We start from the raw sequence: 25,407 nt of genomic DNA on the forward strand, positions 1-25,407 counted from the left end.
TCGAGTACCTCCCTAAATCTTTATAGCCTCAAAGAGATTCTTTGTTGTTTTTGAGTATCGCTTTCCTGCATTTTCTCTTGCTATGTTTTAAGAAATATCCACAAGAAAGTTCCATAATGCCTCTTTCCCTTCAAAAAGGCCATACTTATGAGCATTGACTATGTCATGGCAAAACTTCTTCACATCTCCTCCTTTCATTGCTTCAAGTGTGCTTTCTTGAAGACTTAGAACCTTGACACTTAAGGCTGCAACTCCTTTTCTGGTGAACCAAACCTGCCTTTTAAGTTTCCTAACCATCTTTCCCTTGGCTCTTACAATCTGTAAAATTTCTGAGTGGGTCATGAAATCCAATCTTCTTCCATCAACGGACCACGAGAGCCTCTATTTTCCATTGCTTTGTCTTATCAAAACAAACGCATGCGAAAGTCTTGCTCTTTGGAGATTGTAGTGCAGTTTGTACATTGAAAGTTTTCAAAGGGAACCCCATCAGGATTTACTCGTTTGCAATCTTTACGACGAAATGTCCCTCGGATACAAAAAATGTGGCCATCGTAGTTGGCTCGCAATCCCAACAACCACCTCCTTTGTAGTCATCCAAAAAGATTTCAAATCAAAACATCTTGTCTTCAACCTTATAAGTGTCTTGCCAAAATCCCCAACAAAGAGTGGGTAGCAAATAATTTTCTGTATATTGTGCATAGATGCATTAAGTATACAATCTTCCTCCTTTATTCAAACATGAAAATGATTATATAAAGATAGATACATAATGCATTTTGTGACGCATTTGTGTTAGTGTCATTGCAAGGCTCTACAATAAGATTAAAAAATACACTTGAAATGTTAAACACACTAATCATTTTTCATGTTTAAAAAAAAAGCTTTTCTACTCACCTAGATTAGTGTTGCATTCGAAGAAACCATGTAAGTTCCTTTGTCTCTTATCTTCAACCGGCACTTTGCTTGGACGTCCCACCTTTGCTATCTTTTCATCAATGTCTCCATTAGCCGCTTTGATATGAAGCTTGGACTTCACATGTTCAATCATGCATTAGCCAATCGATCCGGTCTTTGGAAACAAAGGTATCCATTTCTTGTCCAAACTACATGCCACAAATATTTTTGACAAATTCTCATACTCTCCAAGAGTGTCAAGAACAACACTAAAGATGGTAGAATTGTCCGTTTCAAAGCTGGAAACTTCAAGCAAGGCTTCATCCACCTTCGCCTTATTTTTGGACTTCATGTCCACTTTTGAGAGCTCCTTTATTGTCGTGCTTCTGCTTTCTTCTTTTGCCCACTCCAAGGTGGCGCCGATGATCCATTGTGTTGATGTGTGAGTGCAGAAAGTTAGAAATTGTATCATGCCCTCCTTGCCTGTATGGATTTTCACATTCAACACACCAAAGTCGGAACATAGCTTTCCCATACTTATCTTTTGACATCAACTCAAATCTATCATGACACTCCATAGAATTAAGTTTCTCTTTAGCAACCTTGACATCTACTTCCCACTTTCTAACCTCCTTTGCAGATTCTAAAGTGCTCTTTAGCATCTTGTGTAAGGTGATAGCCACATCTTCACACATAGGAATGTCATCATTACCAACACTAGGTAGTTGGTAATGTATATGAGGATCATTGCTAGAGCTCAAGGTAGGTGGATCATTGCTTAAACCCATGGAATCCACTTGTGGACGCTTGCATGTATTACTTTCTGTTTTTCATGAATTGTCACCTCCTCCACTTCAACTTCCCACCTCTCCTCTTTTGATAGTGCTAAAGGAAGCATTTTGGACCCTCACAAAAACACAAAGTCATCAAGGAATATCTTGTCACGAGAAATTTTTGCTCTCAAGTATTTGTAAGTACCTCCGAACTTTAGAAGAACAAAACCTAAAGTTGTGTCTTGGTCTAAACTACCCTCATTCAAATGCACGACAATCTCCTTTCTTGCCATGGATAGCTCAAATTATCCTGGAGTATATATATCTAAATAAACAAAACAAAACAAAAATATAAAGGAGTACTCATTTTAAAAAATTGTAGTACCTTTTTACAAAAGTTCAAGCGCACCCTAAAAACCTAAACATTCACTACTGCATGATACACACACACACACACACACACACACACACATTTAAACGTGAAACAGTGAAACTTCTCTTCCATGTGTATCCCAACCACACAGCATAGTGATATCGTCTGATCTCATTTTCCACTGATACATTGTTAATCTGTTGACTAATGATATATATTGCATCCCTAGTTCAATGTTTCCTACTCGGTTCATTAGGAAGAGAATGTGGTCAAGGAGGGCCTTTTTATTTGGCACTTTAAGGGAGTCAAACCTCTATTATTAAGAAAGCAATCAAAGGACAGTTTTTGATTTCAAACAGGCAAACGGCTACTTTATTTGAATTCAAATTCTACTTCCAAAATGAAAGTCAAAATCTAGCGGACAAAATCATATCGTGTAACATACCTATGGAAAGAGCTCAATGTGTAGATTACGGATTTATACTCTCTGCTCAAATCAGAGATAGTATGTAGAAGTTATGGAAGACCAAAAATCAAAATGTTATTCCCCCCTTTTTGGAAAAAAAGTGCATCCTTTGACCACTCTTACCCCTCTTACACACCCACCATTCTTGCATACATGTCATGAACCTATTTGTCAAAATTCTTATCACCTCCATAATCTCATGGCAAATAAAGAGGCCCTCCTAGACCCCATCCTTTTCCTAATGTGTAACTTACCTGAGATGATTTTGATACTTAGCTAGATTACCTTTGTGCAAGTTGTCTCCAACTTAATATAGCTTTGATTATTTAAGGTATACCTAAAATGTTTTTTGTTATACCTAAAATGGTATTCCCTACTGGATTTGTAATTCACCTAAAGATAACCTTGGATATTTAGCTGAATTAGTTTGGTCAATATGTAGTTGGAGTACCTTTTCCTCAAAACTTAATATAGCTATTGGTATTGAGTGCCTACCTTACTCTTTCACTTGGCTTTCCCATAGTGGATAGCTACTGGGCAAAGTGGGTGTCCTTGTTAAAATTAGCACATGTAGTACATGTGATTCTACAACATCTAGATTCTACATGTGATTTTGGTATCGTCTGGGACTCTACATGAAAAACTACATATGGGTTTTTTGGCTCTTATTGTCTACTTGGTTAATTTTCATAAGCACCATATAAAGCTACACATCTGGGACTCTACATGAAAAAATACTTACGGGTTCTGTGACTCTTATTGTCTACTTGGTTTTCATAAAAACATTCACACTATGCATAAAAGAGACATTTTTGAACTCAATACTACAACAGGAAATTTTTTAGTTTTTTTGGATCTCTAAATTAATGCCGGGTTGTCATAAGGAGGATTGCAGTTCTGGCTACTTCTGGGATCTAAGTACTGATCTTTTTCTGGCACATCACAAAAATGACATGCTTGTGTATTTATATGCTTGTGTACCTTATGTAAATACTTTTTTAACAAAAATTCAAGCGCACCCTAAAACCTATGTATATAATTTTGACGTGGAAGAGAACTCTTTTATTTACATTAGTGGATGTTGAAACTAAAAAGAAACTCAAAGATTTCATATCATTAGTAGGCATCCTGTAGATCCACATGGCAATAGATCCCTTCATCTTGTTTTGTATGACTTATGGACGTGAGGGAGAGTGCTAGGAAGCCTTATTCGCAAGTGCGCTCTCAATTTGAACCAAGGATTCATAAGAGACCTAGACAAATGAGTTCATTCCAAGCCACCAATTTTTTTTTTCTTAGGTTTTAACAGCTTGGTTATGATGTTTTCAACCTACCTATCAAGTCTCACTTGATTTGGATATGATTTGACCAACAAACGATCATTTTCTCTATTTTAGTAACAAACCTAGAAAAAATGTTAATTTCTTCAAAAAAAATTATCTTTCTTATACAAGGAATTATGGAAAAATTACAAAAGAGGCCAAAGAAGTACCGAATGAATGTTTGTCGGAAAAAAATGAAGCAAACAAATAGCATGCTTTCTACTTGAGGAACCATGAGCATTTTTTTCACTTGTATTATTTACAGTCTTATTGATGGACAGTCTACTATTTTTGGATGTTAATTTTTTCTAGAAATTCAAACTTCAAACCCACTTCATGCTTCAAGACAAATTAATAAACAAGAAAGCAAAAAAATAAATCTTTGTAACTAAGGGTGCAAACTAGCTAGAACAAACATGGGTAACATCCTTTCATTTTGTCGCATGTACAATCCAAGAGCAAATCAACTACCACAAAGACTACTTGTTAAAATCTTGAAAGCTATGAAAACTTTAAAGATGAAGCCAAATCCTGAGTGAGGAACGAGCCCTCTCCTTTTATGTTGCTAACATTTTGCAAGAAGCTATCAACGTTTTGATGGTCGAGAACAAGTACCTACATAACCAAACAAACATGATTCTATTACCTCGTATACAGCAAATTCTTCTCAAATTGCATAAACTTCATCTTAAGTAACATCTACAAACACAACAACAATTGCAGCAACCTTCGACTTATATAGGTCGTGCTATTTCCGTGGAAGGTAAGAGCCAAGCAGCATTGAGGCCTATGATGCAGGCAATGTCAAGGAAAGGAGTCCTACTAGTTTTGAAAGAAGCTTCAAAGTGAGCACAACACATAGCAAACAATCAATGGAACATAACGCGACATCAAAGGAGGCCTCTCCCACTTTCAAGATCACAAGGCAACAACTACATAAGGATAAGGAAGAGCTAGTGAGCCTAGAGACGATGTGGAGAAGGGGGATGTTTGATACTAGGATACTTGAAGAGAATCTTCCCATTATGGTTGATGAGAGCCAAGGACAATTTGAGAGTGTTGCTATTGCTTTCTCCAAGATCCTACAGACAGACGATGCCCTTAGTTCTATGGGTGCCGATGGGGTTCAATTTCTTATTGCATGTATCATCGAGAGCTATGTTGCTCTTGCGTATTGGGAGGCATTGGAATTGTGGCTACATGAGCTACAAACTTTGCGAGTTCAGCATGCAAGTAAGGCTTATGCAGGGGCTTTGACAACAGTTGGACATGACAATTCTATACATTCATTTGATGCTTCCTCATATTGTCCTCAACCTCCTCCTACTCAACCATAGAAGTTGCCACCCCCGGTTGGGCTACACTCCGCACTCACGCTCGGTTCTCGTGAATCCTGCCAAGCGCCTACTCTTTGCACTGTCTCTAGTGCGCCCAGGGCCCGTGGCCTCCAAATCTGACTCAGCCCTCTTCAAGAAATCATAGGTGTGGCAATTTACTACACACGCACAATCCCTTCCTATGATCACAAAAGCCAATGCACAAAGAAACTGTTCCATGAAACTTAAAACCCTATGTCGATAAATATTGAATAGATCAGGTTCATGTGGTTGATACCCTTTTGAAGAGCTAAGGTCTACATCATCTCAATCCCTCCTGTAGTCTACTGCCCATGGAGCTAATGCCAACATCAACATGAATCCACTCATCCATTTCTGCCTGAAGAAGGGGGGAGAGAGAGAGAGAGAGAGAGAGAGAGAGAGAGAGAGAGAGAGAGAGAGAGAGGAATCGCCTCATCATGTAGGCCCTTGCACTGGTTGAGAGAGACAATACTAGCTGAGGTATGTCACCTATCAGCTCACGAGTGTGTGCTCAAGAAACAAATTCTGTTCAAGCCTCTTAAGCTAGATAGAGAGTTAAGGGAGGATGGAATAGCACCGCTAATGTTGTTCAAATGCAAATTGAACTTACGCAGGGCAAGAATTTGGTTGGCTTGTGCAAACAACACACCACCAAGCCCTTTTGCAACAAGCCGGACAATCACGGATTGAGATAAATGACAAGCTGCCCCCCTTGTCGTTTGTCCGCGTGGACCTTTTGAGAGAGAGAGAGAAGGAAGAAAGCGAGCAAGCATCCAGGGGGGTTTCCATTGCAATAGAACCACTTTGAATGGAAAGCTCCTTCAGGGTGCACGATGTGCGCTCTCACTCGCCTCGCTCATCGCCCTGCTCCCTGCACGCCTGGCTTTGCTCTGCGTGTGAGAGGGGGGGGGGGGGGGGGGGGGGGGGGGGGGGTGTTTAATTTCCATGTGGACAAAAAGACAACGGGGGAGCTTGTTATTTATCCCAATCCGAAGATCATTGCCCTTGCACGCATTTCAAATCCTCCCACTTGCCTTGGCATGCCCCGAGACACACAATCCAACATGTTGGTGATAGACTGCATCAACAGGGAAACACTATTTTATCTATGCAACAAAGAGGCAGAGCATCTAGAGGACCATTCTCTCGAGGGATACATGTCCAAGTAATCCAAAACCTGATTCTGCTAACGAACCTTTGTTGGGAGAGTATCCAATGTGCAGCAACAAAATATGTCATATAAAATTGAAAGAAACGAATGAAAATACATATACATCGAGCCTAATTGTTAAGAATTGAATAAGATTGCAATAAAGAATCTAATCACTTCACCTAGCAAATGAGCACTAATGCTACTTGAAAACATACAAGAGAAAAGATGGAATGCAAGAACTTACTAAGAGGAAAATTTAGTACTTCACTTTCAGTCAACTCCTTGTGTTATGTCAAAGTAGTAACTAGGGAAGGAGTCACACCAAAAACAACAGAAAGATCATTGGAGTAGGGGGGAGGTGGTATGAGATACCACGCTCCCTGGTCTAGATCACACAGCAGAGGCAAGAAATAGTTGTCCTCGTCACGGGCAGTCATACAGAGAAGACCCCCCGAGGACACGGTCTTCACCTCAAAAAACTTGTAGCAACTTGCCATCAATCTTAACAAAATCCTGCAAAAGGTCAAGAGGTGCTTGTGCAACTTCTACCCAATTTCCATGTGGACAAAAAGACAACGGGGGAGCTTGTTATTTATCCCAATCCGAAGATCATTGCCCTTGCACGCATTTCAAATCCTCCCACTTGCCTTGGCATGCCCCGAGACACACAATCCAACATGTTGGTGATAGACTGCATCAACAGGGAAACACTATTTTATCTATGCAACAAAGAGGCAGAGCATCTAGAGGACCATTCTCTCGAGGGATACATGTCCAAGTAATCCAAAACCTGATTCTGCTAACGAACCTTTGTTGGGAGAGTATCCAATGTGCAGCAACAAAATATGTCATATAAAATTGAAAGAAATGAATGAAAATACATATACATCGAGCCTAATTGTTAAGAATTGAATAAGATTGCAATAAAGAATCTAATCACTTCACCTAGCAAATGAGCACTAATGCTACTTGAAAACATACAAGAGAAAAGATGGAATGCAAGAACTTACTAAGAGGAAAATTTAGTACTTCACTTTCAGTCAACTCCTTGTGTTATGTCAAAGTAGTAACTAGGGAAGGAGTCACACCAAAAACAACAGAAAGATCATTGGAGTAGGGGGGAGGTGGTATGAGATACCACGCTCCCTGGTCTAGATCACACAGCAGAGGCAAGAAATAGTTGTCCTCGTCACGGGCAGTCATACAGAGAAGACCCCCCGAGGACACGGTCTTCACCTCAAAAAACTTGTAGCAACTTGCCATCAATCTTAACAAAATCCTGCAAAAGGTCAAGAGGTGCTTGTGCAACTTCTACCCAATTTCCATGTGGACAAAAAGACAACGGGGGAGCTTGTTATTTATCCCAATCCGAAGATCATTGCCCTTGCACGCATTTCAAATCCTCCCACTTGCCTTGGCATGCCCCGAGACACACAATCCAACATGTTGGTGATAGACTGCATCAACAGGGAAACACTATTTTATCTATGCAACAAAGAGGCAGAGCATCTAGAGGACCATTCTCTCGAGGGATACATGTCCAAGTAATCCAAAACCTGATTCTGCTAACGAACCTTTGTTGGGAGAGTATCCAATGTGCAGCAACAAAATATGTCATATAAAATTGAAAGAAACGAATGAAAATACATATACATCGAGCCTAATTGTTAAGAATTGAATAAGATTGCAATAAAGAATCTAATCACTTCACCTAGCAAATGAGCACTAATGCTACTTGAAAACATACAAGAGAAAAGATGGAATGCAAGAACTTACTAAGAGGAAAATTTAGTACTTCACTTTCAGTCAACTCCTTGTGTTATGTCAAAGTAGTAACTAGGGAAGGAGTCACACCAAAAACAACAGAAAGATCATTGGAGTAGGGGGGAGGTGGTATGAGATACCACGCTCCCTGGTCTAGATCACACAGCAGAGGCAAGAAATAGTTGTCCTCGTCACGGGCAGTCATACAGAGAAGACCCCCCGAGGACACGGTCTTCACCTCAAAAAACTTGTAGCAACTTGCCATCAATCTTAACAAAATCCTGCAAAAGGTCAAGAGGTGCTTGTGCAACTTCTACCCAATTTCCATGTGGACAAAAAGACAACGGGGGAGCTTGTTATTTATCCCAATCCGAAGATCATTGCCCTTGCACGCATTTCAAATCCTCCCACTTGCCTTGGCATGCCCCGAGACACACAATCCAACATGTTGGTGATAGACTGCATCAACAGGGAAACACTATTTTATCTATGCAACAAAGAGGCAGAGCATCTAGAGGACCATTCTCTCGAGGGATACATGTCCAAGTAATCCAAAACCTGATTCTGCTAACGAACCTTTGTTGGGAGAGTATCCAATGTGCAGCAACAAAATATGTCATATAAAATTGAAAGAAACGAATGAAAATACATATACATCGAACCTAATTGTTAAGAATTGAATAAGATTGCAATAAAGAATCTAATCACTTCACCTAGCAAATGAGCACTAATGCTACTTGAAAACATACAAGAGAAAAGATGGAATGCAAGAACTTACTAAGAGGAAAATTTAGTACTTCACTTTCAGTCAACTCCTTGTGTTATGTCAAAGTAGTAACTAGGGAAGGAGTCACACCAAAAACAACAGAAAGATCATTGGAGTAGGGGGGAGGTGGTATGAGATACCACGCTCCCTGGTCTAGATCACACAGCAGAGGCAAGAAATAGTTGTCCTCGTCACGGGCAGTCATACAGAGAAGACCCCCGAGGACACGGTCTTCACCTCAAAAAACTTGTAGCAACTTGCCATCAATCTTAACAAAATCCTGCAAAAGGTCAAGAGGTGCTTGTGCAACTTCTACCCAATTTCCATGTGGACAAAAAGACAACGGGGGAGCTTGTTATTTATCCCAATCCGAAGATCATTGCCCTTGCACGCATTTCAAATCCTCCCACTTGCCTTGGCATGCCCCGAGACACACAATCCAACATGTTGGTGATAGACTGCATCAACAGGGAAACACTATTTTATCTATGCAACAAAGAGGCAGAGCATCTAGAGGACCATTCTCTCGAGGGATACATGTCCAAGTAATCCAAAACCTGATTCTGCTAACGAACCTTTGTTGGGAGAGTATCCAATGTGCAGCAACAAAATATGTCATATAAAATTGAAAGAAACGAATGAAAATACATATACATCGAGCCTAATTGTTAAGAATTGAATAAGATTGCAATAAAGAATCTAATCACTTCACCTAGCAAATGAGCACTAATGCTACTTGAAAACATACAAGAGAAAAGATGGAATGCAAGAACTTACTAAGAGGAAAATTTAGTACTTCACTTTCAGTCAACTCCTTGTGTTATGTCAAAGTAGTAACTAGGGAAGGAGTCACACCAAAAACAACAGAAAGATCATTGGAGTAGGGGGGAGGTGGTATGAGATACCACGCTCCCTGGTCTAGATCACACAGCAGAGGCAAGAAATAGTTGTCCTCGTCACGGGCAGTCATACAGAGAAGACCCCCCGAGGACACGGTCTTCACCTCAAAAAACTTGTAGCAACTTGCCATCAATCTTAACAAAATCCTGCAAAAGGTCAAGAGGTGCTTGTGCAACTTCTACCCAATTGACAGAAACTCCATCGGTGTGTGGTTGCAGCTCCCACACTGCAAACCCCATGTCATGACAGATGCCTTCGATACGATACTGAGCTAGAGCTACAAACACCCGGCCCCTGTTCCTAAATAGGGTGTTCCCATGCGAATATAATCCAAACCTGTCTCTTCTGTGGGTCACTGGAAATCCTTTCTCACTCACCTGGCTCCACTCATCTAGAACCACATTGCAAGCAAGAAGAGCACCTCACCTGTATGTGAAGTACAAGAAGTCAGCACGCGCCAGCTCCATTGCACCACCGGCCTTAGCATCGTCCAAGCTGGAGCAAGGCCTTCCTGCCTTCCAAGTCGCAGCACCGGAGTCGTAAAACTGAAGATCCCCAGGAAGATCACGCATGGCTATAAGAACACGCGGTAGCTATGTTCATGAGCAGGCCAGACCAACAAGTAGATGTTGCCAAAGCCAAAGTCTGCGTCATCATATTTGAAAGCCTTCATGTGGTTGAGGTGTGAGAGGCAGAATGGTATGGGCGCCAGTGGTGTCTGGGTTGAACACCAGCAGGTAATGAGCTGAGTGGTCATAATGACCACAAGGGTGGAGATCATCAGGTCAAGAGGGCAAAATCCATGCACATCTCCTGAGTAGTCATCATCCAAGGCTTGAAACAGTGCACGGTGACTCGAAGGGGCTGCATAATGAAGCAAATGTCTTACGTGTTCTGCAAGCTACTTTTCTCTCTACATGCAAGCGTAGTCGACTGCATCTATTGATGTGTCCACACATGACAGAGGGAGCTTAGGCCACTTGAAAGCTACTAAACATACTGAGTTTCCTCCTTCTCATCCGCTAAAAATAGCCCAGAGCTTCTAGGCCCTGCCCCTGTTGGCCATATCTTGCTATAGTGTGTTCTCAGAGACGATGTTCCAAACATACAGATGACGTTCCAGACGACGTTATCAGATGCTGACTACTCTGTAGGCTAAGTAAGCGTTCTTTTCAAACATACAATCCTCACCTGCACCTCTAACGGTTGTGCCTAGTTTAGGTGCCAATGTGTTCAGCTGGCAAAAGAGAGAGCCGAAACTCTAGTGAGTGGCCGAGCATTGCTTTCCCAATGCCTGCTAAAGGTTGAAGAAAATCTGCATGGAGATTTGAGTCATGCCCTTTTCCCTGCATATGGGAGTACTCGGCAAGCCTGCAAGGTTTTCTATTCGAGGCCTTTTGCCAAAAGGACTTGCACTATCAGGAATCTTATTAAGAGAGCTTAGGGAGTCCGAGATGTGGGTCTTTGCAGAAAGAGAGTGGGAGATTTGGTGCTCTGCATTGTCCGTCAACTCAGTAAACGAGCTCCATAGTTAAGAGGCCACACAGTGCATAAGTCATGCATGACCCCATTGCAGTCTCTGATGTATCTGTCGCTCACCATGCAGCCAAGTAGGTGAACAGAGAGAGAGAGAGAGAGAGAGAGAGAGAGAGAGAGAGATATTCAAACTTTCTGAGAGCGTCCGCCAAACACCTAGGCACAACACAAAGAAAAAAACTGCTCAGATGTACCCTATTCTATTGCTTATCAACGTACCCTATTCGGCGCTTGATAAAGCTCAACTTTCCTCACAGCATTAGAGCTGAAGTCTATGGCAGATTAGAGTAACTCTCAGGCCAACGTAGAAAAAAAATCTGGAAGGTGCATGTACCTAAAATTTCGTAGCGATGCAGTCGAGCTTCAACTGTTCTGCATTCTTGGAAGCCTTTGCCTCTGTCCCTCTCTCTCTCTCTCTCTCTCTTCACAACTCAAAATAGAGCATGTTCAACTCACACGCCATTTTTTTGGGGGCACCTCTTATTGAATTCTCATGCAACTTTGGAACTTGAGCTCTTAGACCTACATCACACACGGACACGGACGTAGTGAACATTGATATGGGTTTTGTAGTGTGAATATCCCAATACTCACTTGATTATTGGCAGCAACTCCTCCATGACTACCTCAACATGTTGTAAGATTCCTCTTTGAGAGCACGCCTACTTGCTTTGGTTTACGTTAAATGTTGTCCAATTGACAATCATGGCCAAGCACCCGTAGTCGATTGCCAATAAAATGCAAGCAACTGTAGCGGGTTGACCAGAAGCGTCAAAGCACTTTCAATGAGGAACCTTCAAACTCGTGACCTATACCCTTAGGGCCTATCTCCTTATCACTTTGCCTGAGTGTGCATGCCTAAGACTGAAGTGCAAACACCTACTTATAACTGATGACAAGCTCCAGCTCCCCCAGAAAACATCGTGATCGGCACAGCGGTCACACCTACCTACAACGCCAAGATCTAGAAGAGAAAGTCCACAACTCAATGCCTTGATAAAAGAGCGTATGTCTTCTCTTGAAAAGGCAAAGCGCTAAATCAGCTTTCCAAAAAAGCAACAAAAAATTTAAAAGGGAAGCAAAAACCACCCCGAAATGATGTCTACAAGGCAAGTAAAGACATTGTCAGGAGGGGATGTCGAGAGTGTAGGCCATCTTGTAGCTTGTTGATGTTGCAAAGCTCCCTCTTAAGCTTCCAAGAGTTCCTCATCTTCAGCATTTGTGTCCACGTCTACCTCACATTATGCTTCTTGTTGGTGGAACCTACTGTCACTCCCCCATTAACACCCTTGAGCTTGAAAATCTTCTGTGTGCTCGGGCTTGATTCCTAAAGAGCTGCACTGTCCTCTCTTTGCCTCTACTCGAAGCTCCATATCCCTTTTGCTTCTTTTGTGTAGCTATGTTGTTGCTCTCACCCACATGCACCTCCATCATATGTTGGCTTTGGTGGCAGCAAATGTGCTGAAAATAGGAACCAAAGTCAAGATAGCAAGTTGCTGCATCAATGAAAATCAAAGAGAGAGAGAGAGAGAGAGAGAGAGAGAGAGAGAGAGAGACGCTTCCCTAAGATCTCTCACTGAGAAAAAGAGAGAGAGAGAGAGAGAGAGATAGGTAGATTTTATTATTGTCCTGGAGGTCAAATATGACCTATGGGACCAAAGTTACATGTGATGTAGTATGTGTATGGCTAATGAGTGACTCTTGTGGTGATGAGAGTCGCAATGGAAAGCCACTTTTTTTTAATGGAGAGAGAGAGAGAGAGAGACAAATTACCACACGCCATCTCAACACAGTCGTGGTATGCCTGCCCCAGTGTGACAGGGACTAAGACTAAAGTCAATAGTCCAAAAATACCTCTATCCTGCCAACAAACTTTGGAAGTTACCTCTAACATTGAAATTTCAAATTTGGCTCTAAAATTTAAATTTGCAGGTGGGAATTTGGAAAAGAGAGCAACTCTCTTCGAGGAGAATGGTGCTCAAACATGAAGCAAAAACTGCATCTTTGCATTTGTATGTAACAATAAATGTGAGCCTTGAGGAAGCTAGCATAGGGAATGTTTAGAGCAATGCATGATAGCAGGGATGAAGCCCTAGTCTAGTCCAATGGAGATGTGATGCATCAGTGATTTTTTGGCCACTACACTAACACCATTATCTTCATATGGGAGAAACAACATCTCTTTTATTGCCGAAAAGACTGGCTCAACATCGAAGCTCCTTCCTCGCTCCTCTACCTTACTTGTGCCTTATTTCTAAAAGCGGTCATGCAGTTTGCCACGTCACATGCAAAAAAATGAACATTTCACAAAGGCCTCCCCATGGCAGGCCAAAAAGATTGGAAATACCATCGATGAGGGCGCACATCAGGGAACAAAGTAGAGGGCAACGTGCCATATTTTCCCAAAAAAAGCAACAACTGCTTTGAGCCCACACAAGATGGAGGGAAGACACCTACTTATCTGTTGTTTCAAAAAGGAACCATGCCACATAAGAAAGACCAAACTCGGGAAAATCCTTAGCACCCCCCCCCCGCCCCACCACCACCACCACAAATGGTAGCCAACTAGCTCTCTTCACAAGTTCATCGTTCATAAGTGATTGATTGTCGTCAGCACCCATTAGTAGTGGCATATTGCTGAAAGAAGTATGTTGTTCCACCTTTTGCTACTACAAAGCCCAAAAATGCATGAACTACATGACAATACGCCATATCAGACATAGATCCAAGCATACCCATGTCCCTCTCCATACCTACCCATGTTTAAAGAAAAAATTTATGGGCATGACCAATACATATATATCAATGTCGTTGACATTACAAGTGAACATGATCATTATCAGCACATTAAGTACACAAGAAGACGGTGATGCACTAATAATTAGGGAAACTTACACTCATGATCATAAGGTGTGTGTGCTCTACAACCACATGGTCTATATATGAAGAAGAAAATATAGTTTGATCGAGCAGCAATAGGCCTTCTCTTGATTGCTTTCATAAATGAGCTGAATTAGATTGCAAGACATATCCTTTCCTTTATGCTTGATGTTATTGCGGCATAAAGTGCTCAAGAGGTACACGTACTGCTGTATGATGATGCCATAATGGTGAACATTGTAGCCATTAGCTTCATCATGTATATTATTGACTACACACTATGGCATCCCTACTACATCATCAATACCCAAGAGAGGGTGTAGAAACATTGAAATAAAACTTACTACAGTGTGCATCATGGTTATGGCAAGGAAACCCTAGGTGGTTTTAACCGAAGGTGAAAGGATGACATTTTTCCATATCCAATCACTTATGCTTGCATCTTGAAGACATGTGGCCTTATGCAAGACCTTCACAAGATGACAAAATTTGCAATGAGGGATACAGTCTTAATCATAGGTGGGATACAATCTCTTAGTCCTTATCACAAATCAACAAAGGCACTGGCCGCATTGGGTGTTTAGTTAAGGATTGTGCATGCCATCAAATATTTCTTCATATGTATAGTAGGTAAATCAATGCAACTCTATTAGATGGGTGAGCATAAACAAATATGTTCATACTTCTTGATGTTTTGGATTTTAGAAACCCCTTCAATAAATTTACATCTATTGATTACTTATGCCCCTAATGTAAAATAAATAATGTAAGACTTTAGCAAATTCAATACCCTTCCATTGAACGCACGTGCTATCTTACATATTCCATAGTGGACACCTCATGTTGGGAAGCCATAATTTTGAAACATAAAAACTTCCTCGCATTTTCCCCTTTTCTCACTTCTCCTTCCCCTGCAAATAAATATGATACCCCCTCCCTTATTTTTAAGCTTGGGAGATAAATTAATGGGGGCCTGCTCCTAACTTATACGCTTATGTAACTTGTAAAAAAACCCCCCTCCCTTGCACTTACATGGTGCGTAATTTTTCCATGGTGAATCCCCCCCGGAAAAACGTGCACATTTTTGGCACCGTTTCCGGGGAAATGCCCTGCATTAAGCACGAGTAGCACTCTATGCTTCTTTGTGGTGCATTATGAAATGTAATAAAATAGAGAAAGAAGGTGTGTGGCTTGTTGACAAGGATTTGCGACCTTTGTTTTGCTGCAGTGTATTGTTTTTGTTAATAAGGTATTGCAATGTACTATGTTTTCTCTATTGATAAGATGTTAGAATTAAGGTAGCAGATCTATAATGTTAGTTCTGTGTAAAGTACAGTAAGTAGATTTGTTAGCTAATGAGTTGTTGTAGTACTGTGTTAGTGTGTAACAGTAGATCTACTAGTTGTAAGTAGGTAGGTTAGGTGTGTATATCTAAAAGGGACAACAACAAATGCTTTGTATTTTAGAGGAACTGATATTTTTCTTCAAGGGTATGCTGATGTAGATATGGTCGGTGACAAAGATACTCAAAGGAGCACTATTGGATATGTCTTCATAGTTGGAGGCACAGCACTATGTTGGGCTTCAAAGCTGCAGAAAGTGGTCTCACTTTCTACCACAAAAGCAGAGTATGTAGCAATGACGGAGACCAGCAAAGAAATTATATTGTGGCTTCACATATTCTTAGAAGAGATTGGATTCAAACAAGACAATTGTGTCTTGTACAGTGATAGCCAAAGTGCTATCCATCTTGCAAAGAACTCAGCCTTTTACTCAAGGACAAAGCACATTGAGATGAGATATCACTTCATATGCACTCTTTTGGAAGAGGGACAGCTAAAGCTAGGAAAGGTGCATACAAGTGAAAATCCTGCAGACATGTTTACAAAGGTGGTCAACAAGGAGAAGTTGAGCGTTTTCTCATCTTCAATCGGCATTCAAGGATAAGAAGCCAAGATGGAAAGCAGTCACAAGTTTGGTTTGGAGATCAGTCTCCAAGTGGGAGATTGTTAAGTATGGAGCCTGCTTTACCCCTTGTAAGGCCCCCATTATGAGGAGAAGCCATCCTGCATGAAGAAAAATAACTCGCCGAAAATCAAAATTTTCACCAAACCAGCAGTCTCAATCCCAAGCTCGAGATTGGCTTCACCGAAATATTCCTTTTTCACTACAAGAGGCTATTCATATTAGCGACGCTCACACAGCGACGCTCAAAAAAAAAATTCCCGGCGTCGCTATGAGTGTCGCAAATTTACAAAGAAATTTGCGACACTCATAGCGACGACGGCTGGGCTAAAAAAATAACCGAGCACGCCCAAAAACTCAGATCTCAGATCTGAGTTTTTCGGCGCCCTCAAGCAAGGAGCAGGTAACGCTCTCTCTCTCTCTCTCTCTCTCTCTCTCTCTCTTTTTCTTCTCCACACACACACACACACACACACGAGGAGAGGAAGGAGAGCCAGGTATGCTCCTTCCCTCTCCTCATTCTCATGGGCTCTTCCCCTCTTTCTCTCTCCCTCTCTCTCTCTCTCACACACACACATAGTGTTTTTGAGAGAGAGAGAGAGAGAGAGAGAGAGAGAGAGAGAGAGAGAGAGAGTACAAACAAAAACAAAAACGCACACACACATACATAAACAAAGAATGCACACACACATTGAGAGAGAAAAAGAGAGAGAGAGCATGCATAAACAAAAAACGCACGCATTGAGAGAGGAAAAGAGAGAGAGAGAGAGAGAGAGAGAGAGAGAGAGAACATGCATAAACAAAAAACGCACACATTGAGAGAGGAAAAGAGAGAGAAAACATGCATACGATCCAAAAAAACGCACACACATTGAGAGAGAAAGAGAGAGAAACTAATTTAACGTCGTAGGAAACTAATTAAAATTAAAAGACCTAAAGATCTAGCCGACGAGGAGTTGAACTCAAGACCTGTTATTCAAGAGGGAAATGGCATAACCAATCTATCATACTTGGCATGGGTGATAGAAAGGTTATACCATTTATCTCTTTTTATTGGCACACACATCCACACACGCGCACACACACAAGAAGAAGAGAGTTATAACGTCGTAGGAAACTATCTTAAAAGACGTTAAAGATTAGGTTATATGTAGACTTACATTAAATTAGATTTAGGTTTATTTTTAACTAGATTTACCTTTATTTACGCTAGATTTAGATTTACGTTATATTAGATTAGATTTAGGTCTCCATAGACTGCGATGCCTGCGTGAAGCGGGTGAAGAAAGCCCTCAATGGAATATAGGGTATTGCTGCCTTCACTCATGGTGGGCTCCGTCGATCCAAAAGTACCGGTGAAATGTCTTCAGAAGATAGGGAAGAAGGTGGATCTTCAGGGCGGCAAGAGTCACTACATCCCCGACACAATGACCATCTAGACAACCTCTAGTCATTCAACAGCAACTTCAAAGTTAGTAACAAGAGCAAGAACGGTCTAAAGGGCCAATTGCTGTCGTCAGATGTGGATGGAGATGAGGCAGCGTCACCGCCGGAAGTTAACTCTCACATCTTTAGTGATTAGAATGCCAACTCTTGCCGAGTTATGTGAAAAATTATGTGTTAAATCAGTTTTAAGGTTCTTATAATCCATGTTAGTTTAGTTCTTTGTTTTTAATATAACATAATTTACGTTAGATTTAGATTTATGTTATATTAGATTAGACTTAGGTTTATTTAGGTTTACCCACACACACACACAAACACACACACACACACAAGAAGAAGAGAGTTTTAACGTCGTAGGAAACTATCCCAAAAGACGTTAAAGATTAGGTTAGATGTAGACTTACGTTAAATTAGATTTAGGTTTATTTTTAGTTAGATTTACGCTTATTTACGTTAGATCGAGTCCACGCAAGAATTACTTACAGTTTAGGGTTTAGAGTTAGACGAACAGTGAAAAGATCTACTGTGAAAAGATGTTAAGATGCTGTGAAGTGCTACAGCTAGAGAAGAGGCAAAGGGGTTTTGTCCACTACATGCAGTATCATGTAGACGTGGGTGTGTAGATTTCTTGTACCCACAAATATAGGTATTGACCAATAAAGCCGAGATTATAACCCGGTGGTTCTGATCTTCGTGCACCTCTAGACCGAGGTGTGCGGGGATTGGACATGACTAGAGAATGTGAGGTAAAGAGAGAGAGAGAGAGAGAGAGAGAGAGAGAGAGATAAGACGAAGAATGCCAATAGAATATTAAATTTGTTGTCCAAGTTATAAGTTTTTTATCCTCATTATGAGTAGCGACGAGGATGTGGGACCGTCCAACCGAAACACCTATCTCTCAACGAGGGTCTTATGTCCTTGTAATCAATGCAAGCATGCTGTGTGACGGACAAGACGTGTTTCTTTGCAGCACATTCGCGAATTTGGCGAGTTCGATCCATCTATTATAGATCGAGTTGTTGCCAATTATAACTCGTCGGACTCTGACGTTGGCCAACAAGCAGCAATCTTGCAACCCAATAGACGTGTTCGCAGGCGCTTTGGTCAAGCAGCATATGTGAGGCCACAAGATGTAGCCTCTGACAGCTCGGGGGATGATCATGCAGAGCACATTCCCAACGAGGCAATGTTTGAGCCCGAGATTGATGAAATGATCGAGACGATCATGGATTCAGAAAGGCTTATCTATGATGATATGAAAAGTGAAGCCGATACGCCATTGTATAATGGAGCACGTATGTCTAGATTGAAAGCACTCCTGGTTCTTCTCAACATGCAGGCAAAGTTTGGATGGAGTGACACTAGCGTCACATCGCTTTTCAGGTGATCTATTACAATTAGTTTACTTTAATAAAACTCTAAATGTATAATGATCTGATAGATTTTTACACGACTGTATCATATTTTTATGTTGTGTAGATTGTTGAAAGAGCACATACTACCAGCTGACAATGTGATGCCAAATTCCCGAGATGAAGCAAGAAAGATTTTGCGAAACTTGGGGATGGATTACAATTCTATCCACGCTTGTCCTAATGACTGCATTCTTTTCAGAGGGGAATACATAGACATGGAGAAGTGTCCGAAATGTGATTCCGAAAGATATCGAGTAGATCTCCACGGGACAAAAATTCCACAAAAGGTTTTGCGATATTTCCCTCTGCTTCCTCGCATCAAGCATTTCTTCGAATGTAAGTCCATGGCCGCCCTAGCATCATGGCATGAGGAGAATAAATCTTCGGATGGTGTGCTACGAATTCCTGCAGATTGCGTAGCATGGAAACATATAGATGGAACATGGTCGGATTTTGCCAGGGAAGCTCGAAATTTGCGCTTAGGCCTGGCTATGGATGGCGTAAATCCATTTGGTCAAAGATCAACATCTTACAGTGTATAGCCCGTTGTCATCGTCAACTACAACATTCCCCTGTGGTTGACTACGAAGAAGGGGCACCTATGGCTAAGCTTGATTGTGCCAGGGCGATATAAAGTGGGGAATATGGATGTGTATCTTCGTCCACTATTGGAAGAGCTACAACAATTGTGGATTGGCATAGAGGTGGTGGATATGAGCCGACACACAGGACGACGGAATGCTTTGATCAGAGGCATTCTAATGTGGACCATGCATGACTATCCCGGGCTAACAGAATGCTCAGGTGATCTATTGACACTCCTCACTCAGACACTGTAAATCTTGTTTTTTCCCATAGTTGATCTATTATCATGTGTATACATGCAGGGCTTCAAACAAGCGGATACAGAGCATGTGTCACATGTGGACCTAGACTGAATGCACGTAGGGCACCCTCACTGAAGAAGCAAATCTACGAAGGCCATCAAGCGTATCTTCCAGAGAATCATGTGTTACGCGACGGCTTTTTGGGAAGAGAGCCACCAAGGATGTCTGCACAAGCATGGTTAGAGCAGAAGGAGATGTGCGATGACGGATTTCCTCCAGGGATGAAGAGACTATCTCTATGGTACGAGTTACCATACTGGCCCCAACTCATGATCAATCACTTGCTCGATCCAATGCACATATTCAAGAATGTGGGTAATCTACTATGGGACCATCTGACCGGCAAGAAAGATACTTTGGGAGCCAGAGTTGACCTTAGAAATGTGGATCGTATGGAGCAATATTGGCCACAAACAGCGTCTGATGGATCGATAAAACTCCCTAAAGCACCATGGATTTTCACAGGAGCCCAAGAATGCAAAGTAAAAGAGACCATTCGATCTTTGCGGACCCCCACTGGCGTAATGCACTCGCTCCGAACGTGTTTTACTAAAGAAGGAAAGCTTACCGGTTTGAAGTCACAGGATTGGCATAAAATGTGTCAGGTACGTTCATAGTGGACTTTAATATCATTGCATAAAATGTGGACTTTAATATCATTGCTGCACATACTTTACAGTTTATTTTACCGGTTGCCATTGAGGGATGTTTGTCTCTCGACATCCGTAACACAATCTACAAACTTGCAAAGCTGGTGCAATGGATCTCACAAAAGGAGATCAACGTAGACTCCATACCATTCGCCAAACTAAATGCTGCGGAGCTTGTGTGCATGTTTGAGCAACATTTTCCTACTACAATGCTAACCATTCAGGTGCATCTTCTTGTTCACATAGTTGATGAGGTGGAAATAGCTGGCACGGTTCATTCCAGATGGATGTTCTTCTTAGAGCGTTTCATGAAAACGCTTAAGGGATATGTGCGTCAAAAGGCACGTCCGGAGGGTAGCATGGCAGAAGGTTGGTTGGTATCAGAGTCCCTAGTGTACATTGGAGAGTGGCTAGACGGATTTGATAAATCCCGGGACACCCTATGGCGAACCATAGATGATGAGCGCATATCTGGGATTGTCATGTGCAATCTTGGTGTTGAGAAGAAGATGACGGAAGATATAGAGGCTAAAATCAACCGATTTTGCATGCTTCACAATCCAGTGATGCAAAAGTGGATTTCACAATATGAGGATGCAAAGCAAGAGCGACAAAGGGCACGAATCGAGTGGAGACGGGGAAGACGACCACCGATGCACTATCCAGCGGTTCTGGAGAGCCTACCAACCTTCATGAGCTTAAGATGGTTGCACAACCAATTGAAAAGCGCACAACAATGCGGTGACGAAGTGACTAAAGAAGAGTGGGAGTACTCTCGGGGTTGCGCGACCAAGGTAAGTTTGCAATGTACGACTAGCAAGTGACTTTATTTATAAACGTTTGAACGGCCACTCATAATCTTTGTTCGTTGTAGTATAAGTCATACACAGCAGCATGGTGTAAAGGTCGAACGAATCGACAAAAAGCGTTTTACTCAAGATTGTGGAATCATGGCAAAATTTGAACAGTCTAGTCGACGACGTTCCTCTGATGCAGATCCTGTGGTGGCGGAACTCACTTACTTCGGCACGCTGCAAGAGATTTTGAGGATCGATTACAGAGGATTTTTTGTCGACTTGTTCGACGTGCAATGGTTCAAGATAATCATGGAGGGTCGCAATGCTACTGTGCGTAGAGGAGAGTCTGGTTTTCTTGAGGTGGATTCTACTAAGAAATGGACTGACCTAAGAGACACTTTCGTACTACCCGAGCATTGTGAACAAGTAAGTATGTAAATAGTTAACATCCCCCTTTTACAAGTTATGTGCTTGAAAGCTCTCATATAAGTTATGTGGCTCTGGCAGGTAATATTTCATCCTACAAAGTCTACATCAAACTGGTGGTACGTCATAGAGGTAGCCCCTCGTAGTGCAAGGACGTATGAAGGCTACCATGTGCCAATCACAACGACATCAATGGAGGAGACCAGAGAAGATGCTCAATCAGAAGCCGCTGCGGTGGTGCCAGACGAGCATCAAGATGCTACTACTCTATATGGGATGCATGCAGAGGAGCTACAAAATGAAACAGAGGATATGTGTTTAAACGGAGAGCTCTATATAGATATAGGAAGTTATGCTGAGTTATGCGAGGATGAGAGAGAGATTAAAGCCACAAATATTGTATTTGAACAATTTTGCTCCGTGTTGTAAAAGCTCTGGCTCTCTAAGTACCCTCCATGGTGTATAACGCTCTTTTCTACTCACGCTCACATCTTTTGATTGAAAATTATGAGTTTTCGACTTGCCTCTTCTATCACTCAATTCATTGCGTCATTGTATTTATATGCATCATTACGTCATTGTATTTAATGGTCTTTGCGTCATTGTTTACTCTATTCATTCAATATTGAGTTTAAATATTTGTGTGTTTAATGCAGGTATGGATGATGAGGAGTTTCTTTCTTCTTTGTCACCGCAGCAGAGACAGTGGTACGTGGAGCATCATCGCTCTAGCGCATCATCGCGCGTTCCTACTCCATCCGCATCTCCCTCTCTTTCGGAGCATTCGGCGCGCTCCGAAGCTTCGGCGTCGACGAGACGAGCTTCACACTCGTCTAGACACCGGCGCTCTAATGGTGGCGGTGGCGGTTGTTGTGGGGATTCCGCCACCGATGCCTCCACACCGCCTCGTGTTCGACGAGGCTCTTTACCCTCCCCTTCTTTGCCCGCCCCCACACCAGCCACAGCATCGCCATCTACGCCAGGTTTTGCACGGCTGACTGTTCCTAGAAGCTACACACCTCTACCTACTCCGCCAGGAGCCACCCCACTCGACACTCCTCGCTTCGGGGCCCAGACGCCGGTGGAGACACCTGACGTCTGTACCCCATCGACACGCCGCTAGAGACCCCTGTCGGGACACCCAGGTTCACGCGTCACCGGCCAGAGGGCTTGCCTTACTCCGTCGACATCAGCGGCGGCATCATCATGGATGATGATGGCAAGAAGGTGATCTCGCGCATGCGTGGTCTTTGCTCTCAGCTGTTTAGACACTACATACTAAACAAATGGAGTGAAGTACCAAGTGATTTAAAAAACAGAGTCATCAGCATACTTCATGATGAGTTTCCCGTTCCAACACGGGATCAACGCTTCAATGAAGACATGATGAAGATTCGAATGCGCAAATACTGCAAACACAAGCGTTCCGAAGTGCAAAAAGCAATCAAGAATGGGTGGAACAGGCCAGATTGGCTGGCCAAAGAAGATTGGAAGAATGCGAAGAAAGCAGCGCGCGAGAATCCCGACAAGTGGAAGCAACAAAAGGATGCAGCCAGAGCGCGAGTAGAGGCAGGGAGCTCGCACCACTTGGGGAGCGGTGGATGGGCATCATTTGAGGCCGATTTTGTAAGTGTTTTCACATTGCTCTTTATGTTCGATAGTTTAGGGTTTATGAGTTTTTTAATTCTAACATAATGAAATCTTTGTATGTTTTGACAGTGGTCGATGACAGGACGTGATCCCACACCGTACGAGCGCGAGTACGCAGGCAGGAAGGGCTTAAACGCCCTGATGGACATTCTCAGTTCTCGCGGCGGCATGGTTAGTATTAGGGTTTACTCTTTTTTATTTTTTGTATTGTTTTATAAATGTCGTTATATGTTTATACTTACTGAAAGTTGTCTTATTGTCTTTTTTTGCAGAATCCGACAGATACGCCGCTTGGACGCGATGAGACGTCTGACTAGACGACGTCAGTTTAGCCGTAGCTAGATAGCATTAGTTTAGGGTTTCTCATAGCTTATGTATCATGAGACAAATTTTATACGTCTTTTTGAACCATGTATATTATTACATTTGTCACCGGAGTTCCTTTCGCCAATCAATTCTTTATGCCTATGATGTTGTACAATTGTCATTATTACATTTGCCAATCAATTCATTTTGCCTATGATGTGTACAATTGTCAATTTTGCAAACAATGCGTCTTGTGGGTGACTATTTTGGGTCTATTATCTATCCTTGCACTTTTTTTAAAAAGTGAATCAAGTACAATATGGTTGATGGTTGGCAGGGCATTCAATACCCTGTCACCAAAAAAAAATTCTCTCGGGCGTCGCTATAAGCGTCGCTATTTATGGCTCTGTAGCGTCGTTGTCGCTATATAGCGACGCTCATAGCGACGCATATAGCGACGCTCTCGTAGCGACGCTCGTAGCGACGCCGGGGGTTATAAAAACCCAGTGTATTTTCGTCGCTAACAGCGTCACAAGAGCACACAACCTCTTGTAGTGTTTGTTGGAATATTATGGCCGGACGACAGCCGAAAAGTGGTCGAAAAACGGCCGATCGTTTGGCCGGTAGTCAATGGCCGGTGTCCGATGGTCGAAAGTCAATGGGCGATGGCCGGTGGTGGCAGGTGGCCGAATTCAAAAGCGGACTTGGGCGGCCACACATGGGCAAATTGGAGGGTTTGATTTGGACTTATCTACACAAGGGCGGCTACACATAGTTGCCTCTCATGAGAGAGGGTAGCCCTTTTGGCCTATAAAAGGAAGCCATTTCTACACACATTTCATAGTGTGAAGTTGATGCAACAAGGTAGGTGTGAGGTGGTGAGAGTGAATCAAGGTGGAAGGTCCAAAAGGATATAATCTCTTTGTAACCTACTTCTTGTTTTGAAGTACTAAAGCCATTGAGTGGCTGCTTTCCCATGGGCGTAGCCCACATTGGGTGAACCACGTATATTGTGTGTACTCTCTCTCTCTCTCTCTCTCTCTCTCTCTCTCTCTACTCTATAATCTCTTGTGTGTGAAAATTATCTCTCTCCATTAAGTAATCTACTCAATTATCTACTAAGATACGCCCTATTTCCTAACAGGGGATTGGTATAGAACCCTAAGGGTGGAAGAAAAAACAATTTACCCTACTCTTAGGAGATTGTTCTTGAAAGAATACATACAAGAGGGAGTGCTTTGGGGTGTAGCCTCTCAACTCCAAAAAGCCCAATGAGAGGAAGGAGAGTTGGTTAGAGACTTTATTAGTCACTTGAACCATTTGAATTCTCGTTGTAATCCAAATGAGCGCTTCAATAATAATCAATTGCCTGATAGATTCATTAGGGGATTATGACATGAGGATATCTACAATGGCTTAGTCATTAGAGGTATCACCACTTGGAACGCAGTCACCACAAATGCGATCCAATTGGATGATAATTTAATGATTCAAGGAGGAAGAGTGTCTGTTGAGCCTAAATCTACTAGCTTGCAAGTATTGAGGCATTAGCCAATGACCCTAAAGCCTATTGCTAAGGAGACAAAGATATCTGAGATGAATTTAGCAGATCTCACCAAGGCCATTGCATAGTACTAAGCACGCAATGACCAATAGACCAGCCTTAGCATGGACAGACAC

General features: G+C 42.1%; 2 protein-coding genes and 1 pseudogene across 2 annotated transcripts; 2 read left to right on the forward strand and 1 right to left on the reverse strand.

Annotated features, from left to right (window-relative positions):
• The first annotated feature begins 4,687 nt into the window (after positions 1 to 4,687).
• On the forward strand, positions 4,688 to 6,010 carry LOC147418006 (uncharacterized). The gene has a single exon (XM_086507351.1). It carries the CDS (start codon positions 4,701 to 4,703, stop codon positions 5,163 to 5,165), a length of 465 nt encoding a protein of 154 aa, XP_086363477.1. The 5' UTR covers positions 4,688 to 4,700; the 3' UTR covers positions 5,166 to 6,010.
• A 560-nt stretch (positions 6,011 to 6,570) lies between these two features.
• LOC147418007 (uncharacterized) lies at positions 6,571 to 10,442 on the reverse strand (annotated as a pseudogene).
• A 5,000-nt stretch (positions 10,443 to 15,442) lies between these two features.
• Positions 15,443 to 23,805, forward strand: LOC147418008 (uncharacterized). Its single transcript, XM_086507060.1, has 4 exons — positions 15,443 to 15,483; positions 23,235 to 23,397; positions 23,491 to 23,592; positions 23,694 to 23,805. Exons 1-4 carry the CDS (start codon positions 15,443 to 15,445, stop codon positions 23,736 to 23,738), a joined length of 351 nt encoding a protein of 116 aa, XP_086363186.1. The 3' UTR covers positions 23,739 to 23,805.
• Positions 23,806 to 25,407: the final 1,602 nt, after the last annotated feature.

This window comes from Adiantum capillus-veneris, chromosome 30, assembly GCF_014529385.1.
Source record: "Adiantum capillus-veneris isolate H3 chromosome 30, ASM1452938v2, whole genome shotgun sequence".
Taxonomy (NCBI): domain Eukaryota; kingdom Viridiplantae; phylum Streptophyta; class Polypodiopsida; order Polypodiales; family Pteridaceae; genus Adiantum; species Adiantum capillus-veneris.

Coding starts and splice junctions, on each gene's coding strand:
- LOC147418006 (XM_086507351.1), top strand. CDS start 4,701: ATGGAACATAACGCGACATCAAAGGAGGCCTCTCCCACTTTCAAGATC.
- LOC147418008 (XM_086507060.1), top strand. CDS start 15,443: ATGTACTATGTTTTCTCTATTGATAAGATGTTAGAATTAAG. Junction 23,398..23,490: donor CATCATTTGAGGCCGATTTT/GTAAGTGTTTTC, acceptor ATGTTTTGACAG/TGGTCGATGACAGGACGTGA. Junction 23,593..23,693: donor TCAGTTCTCGCGGCGGCATG/GTTAGTATTAGG, acceptor CTTTTTTTGCAG/AATCCGACAGATACGCCGCT.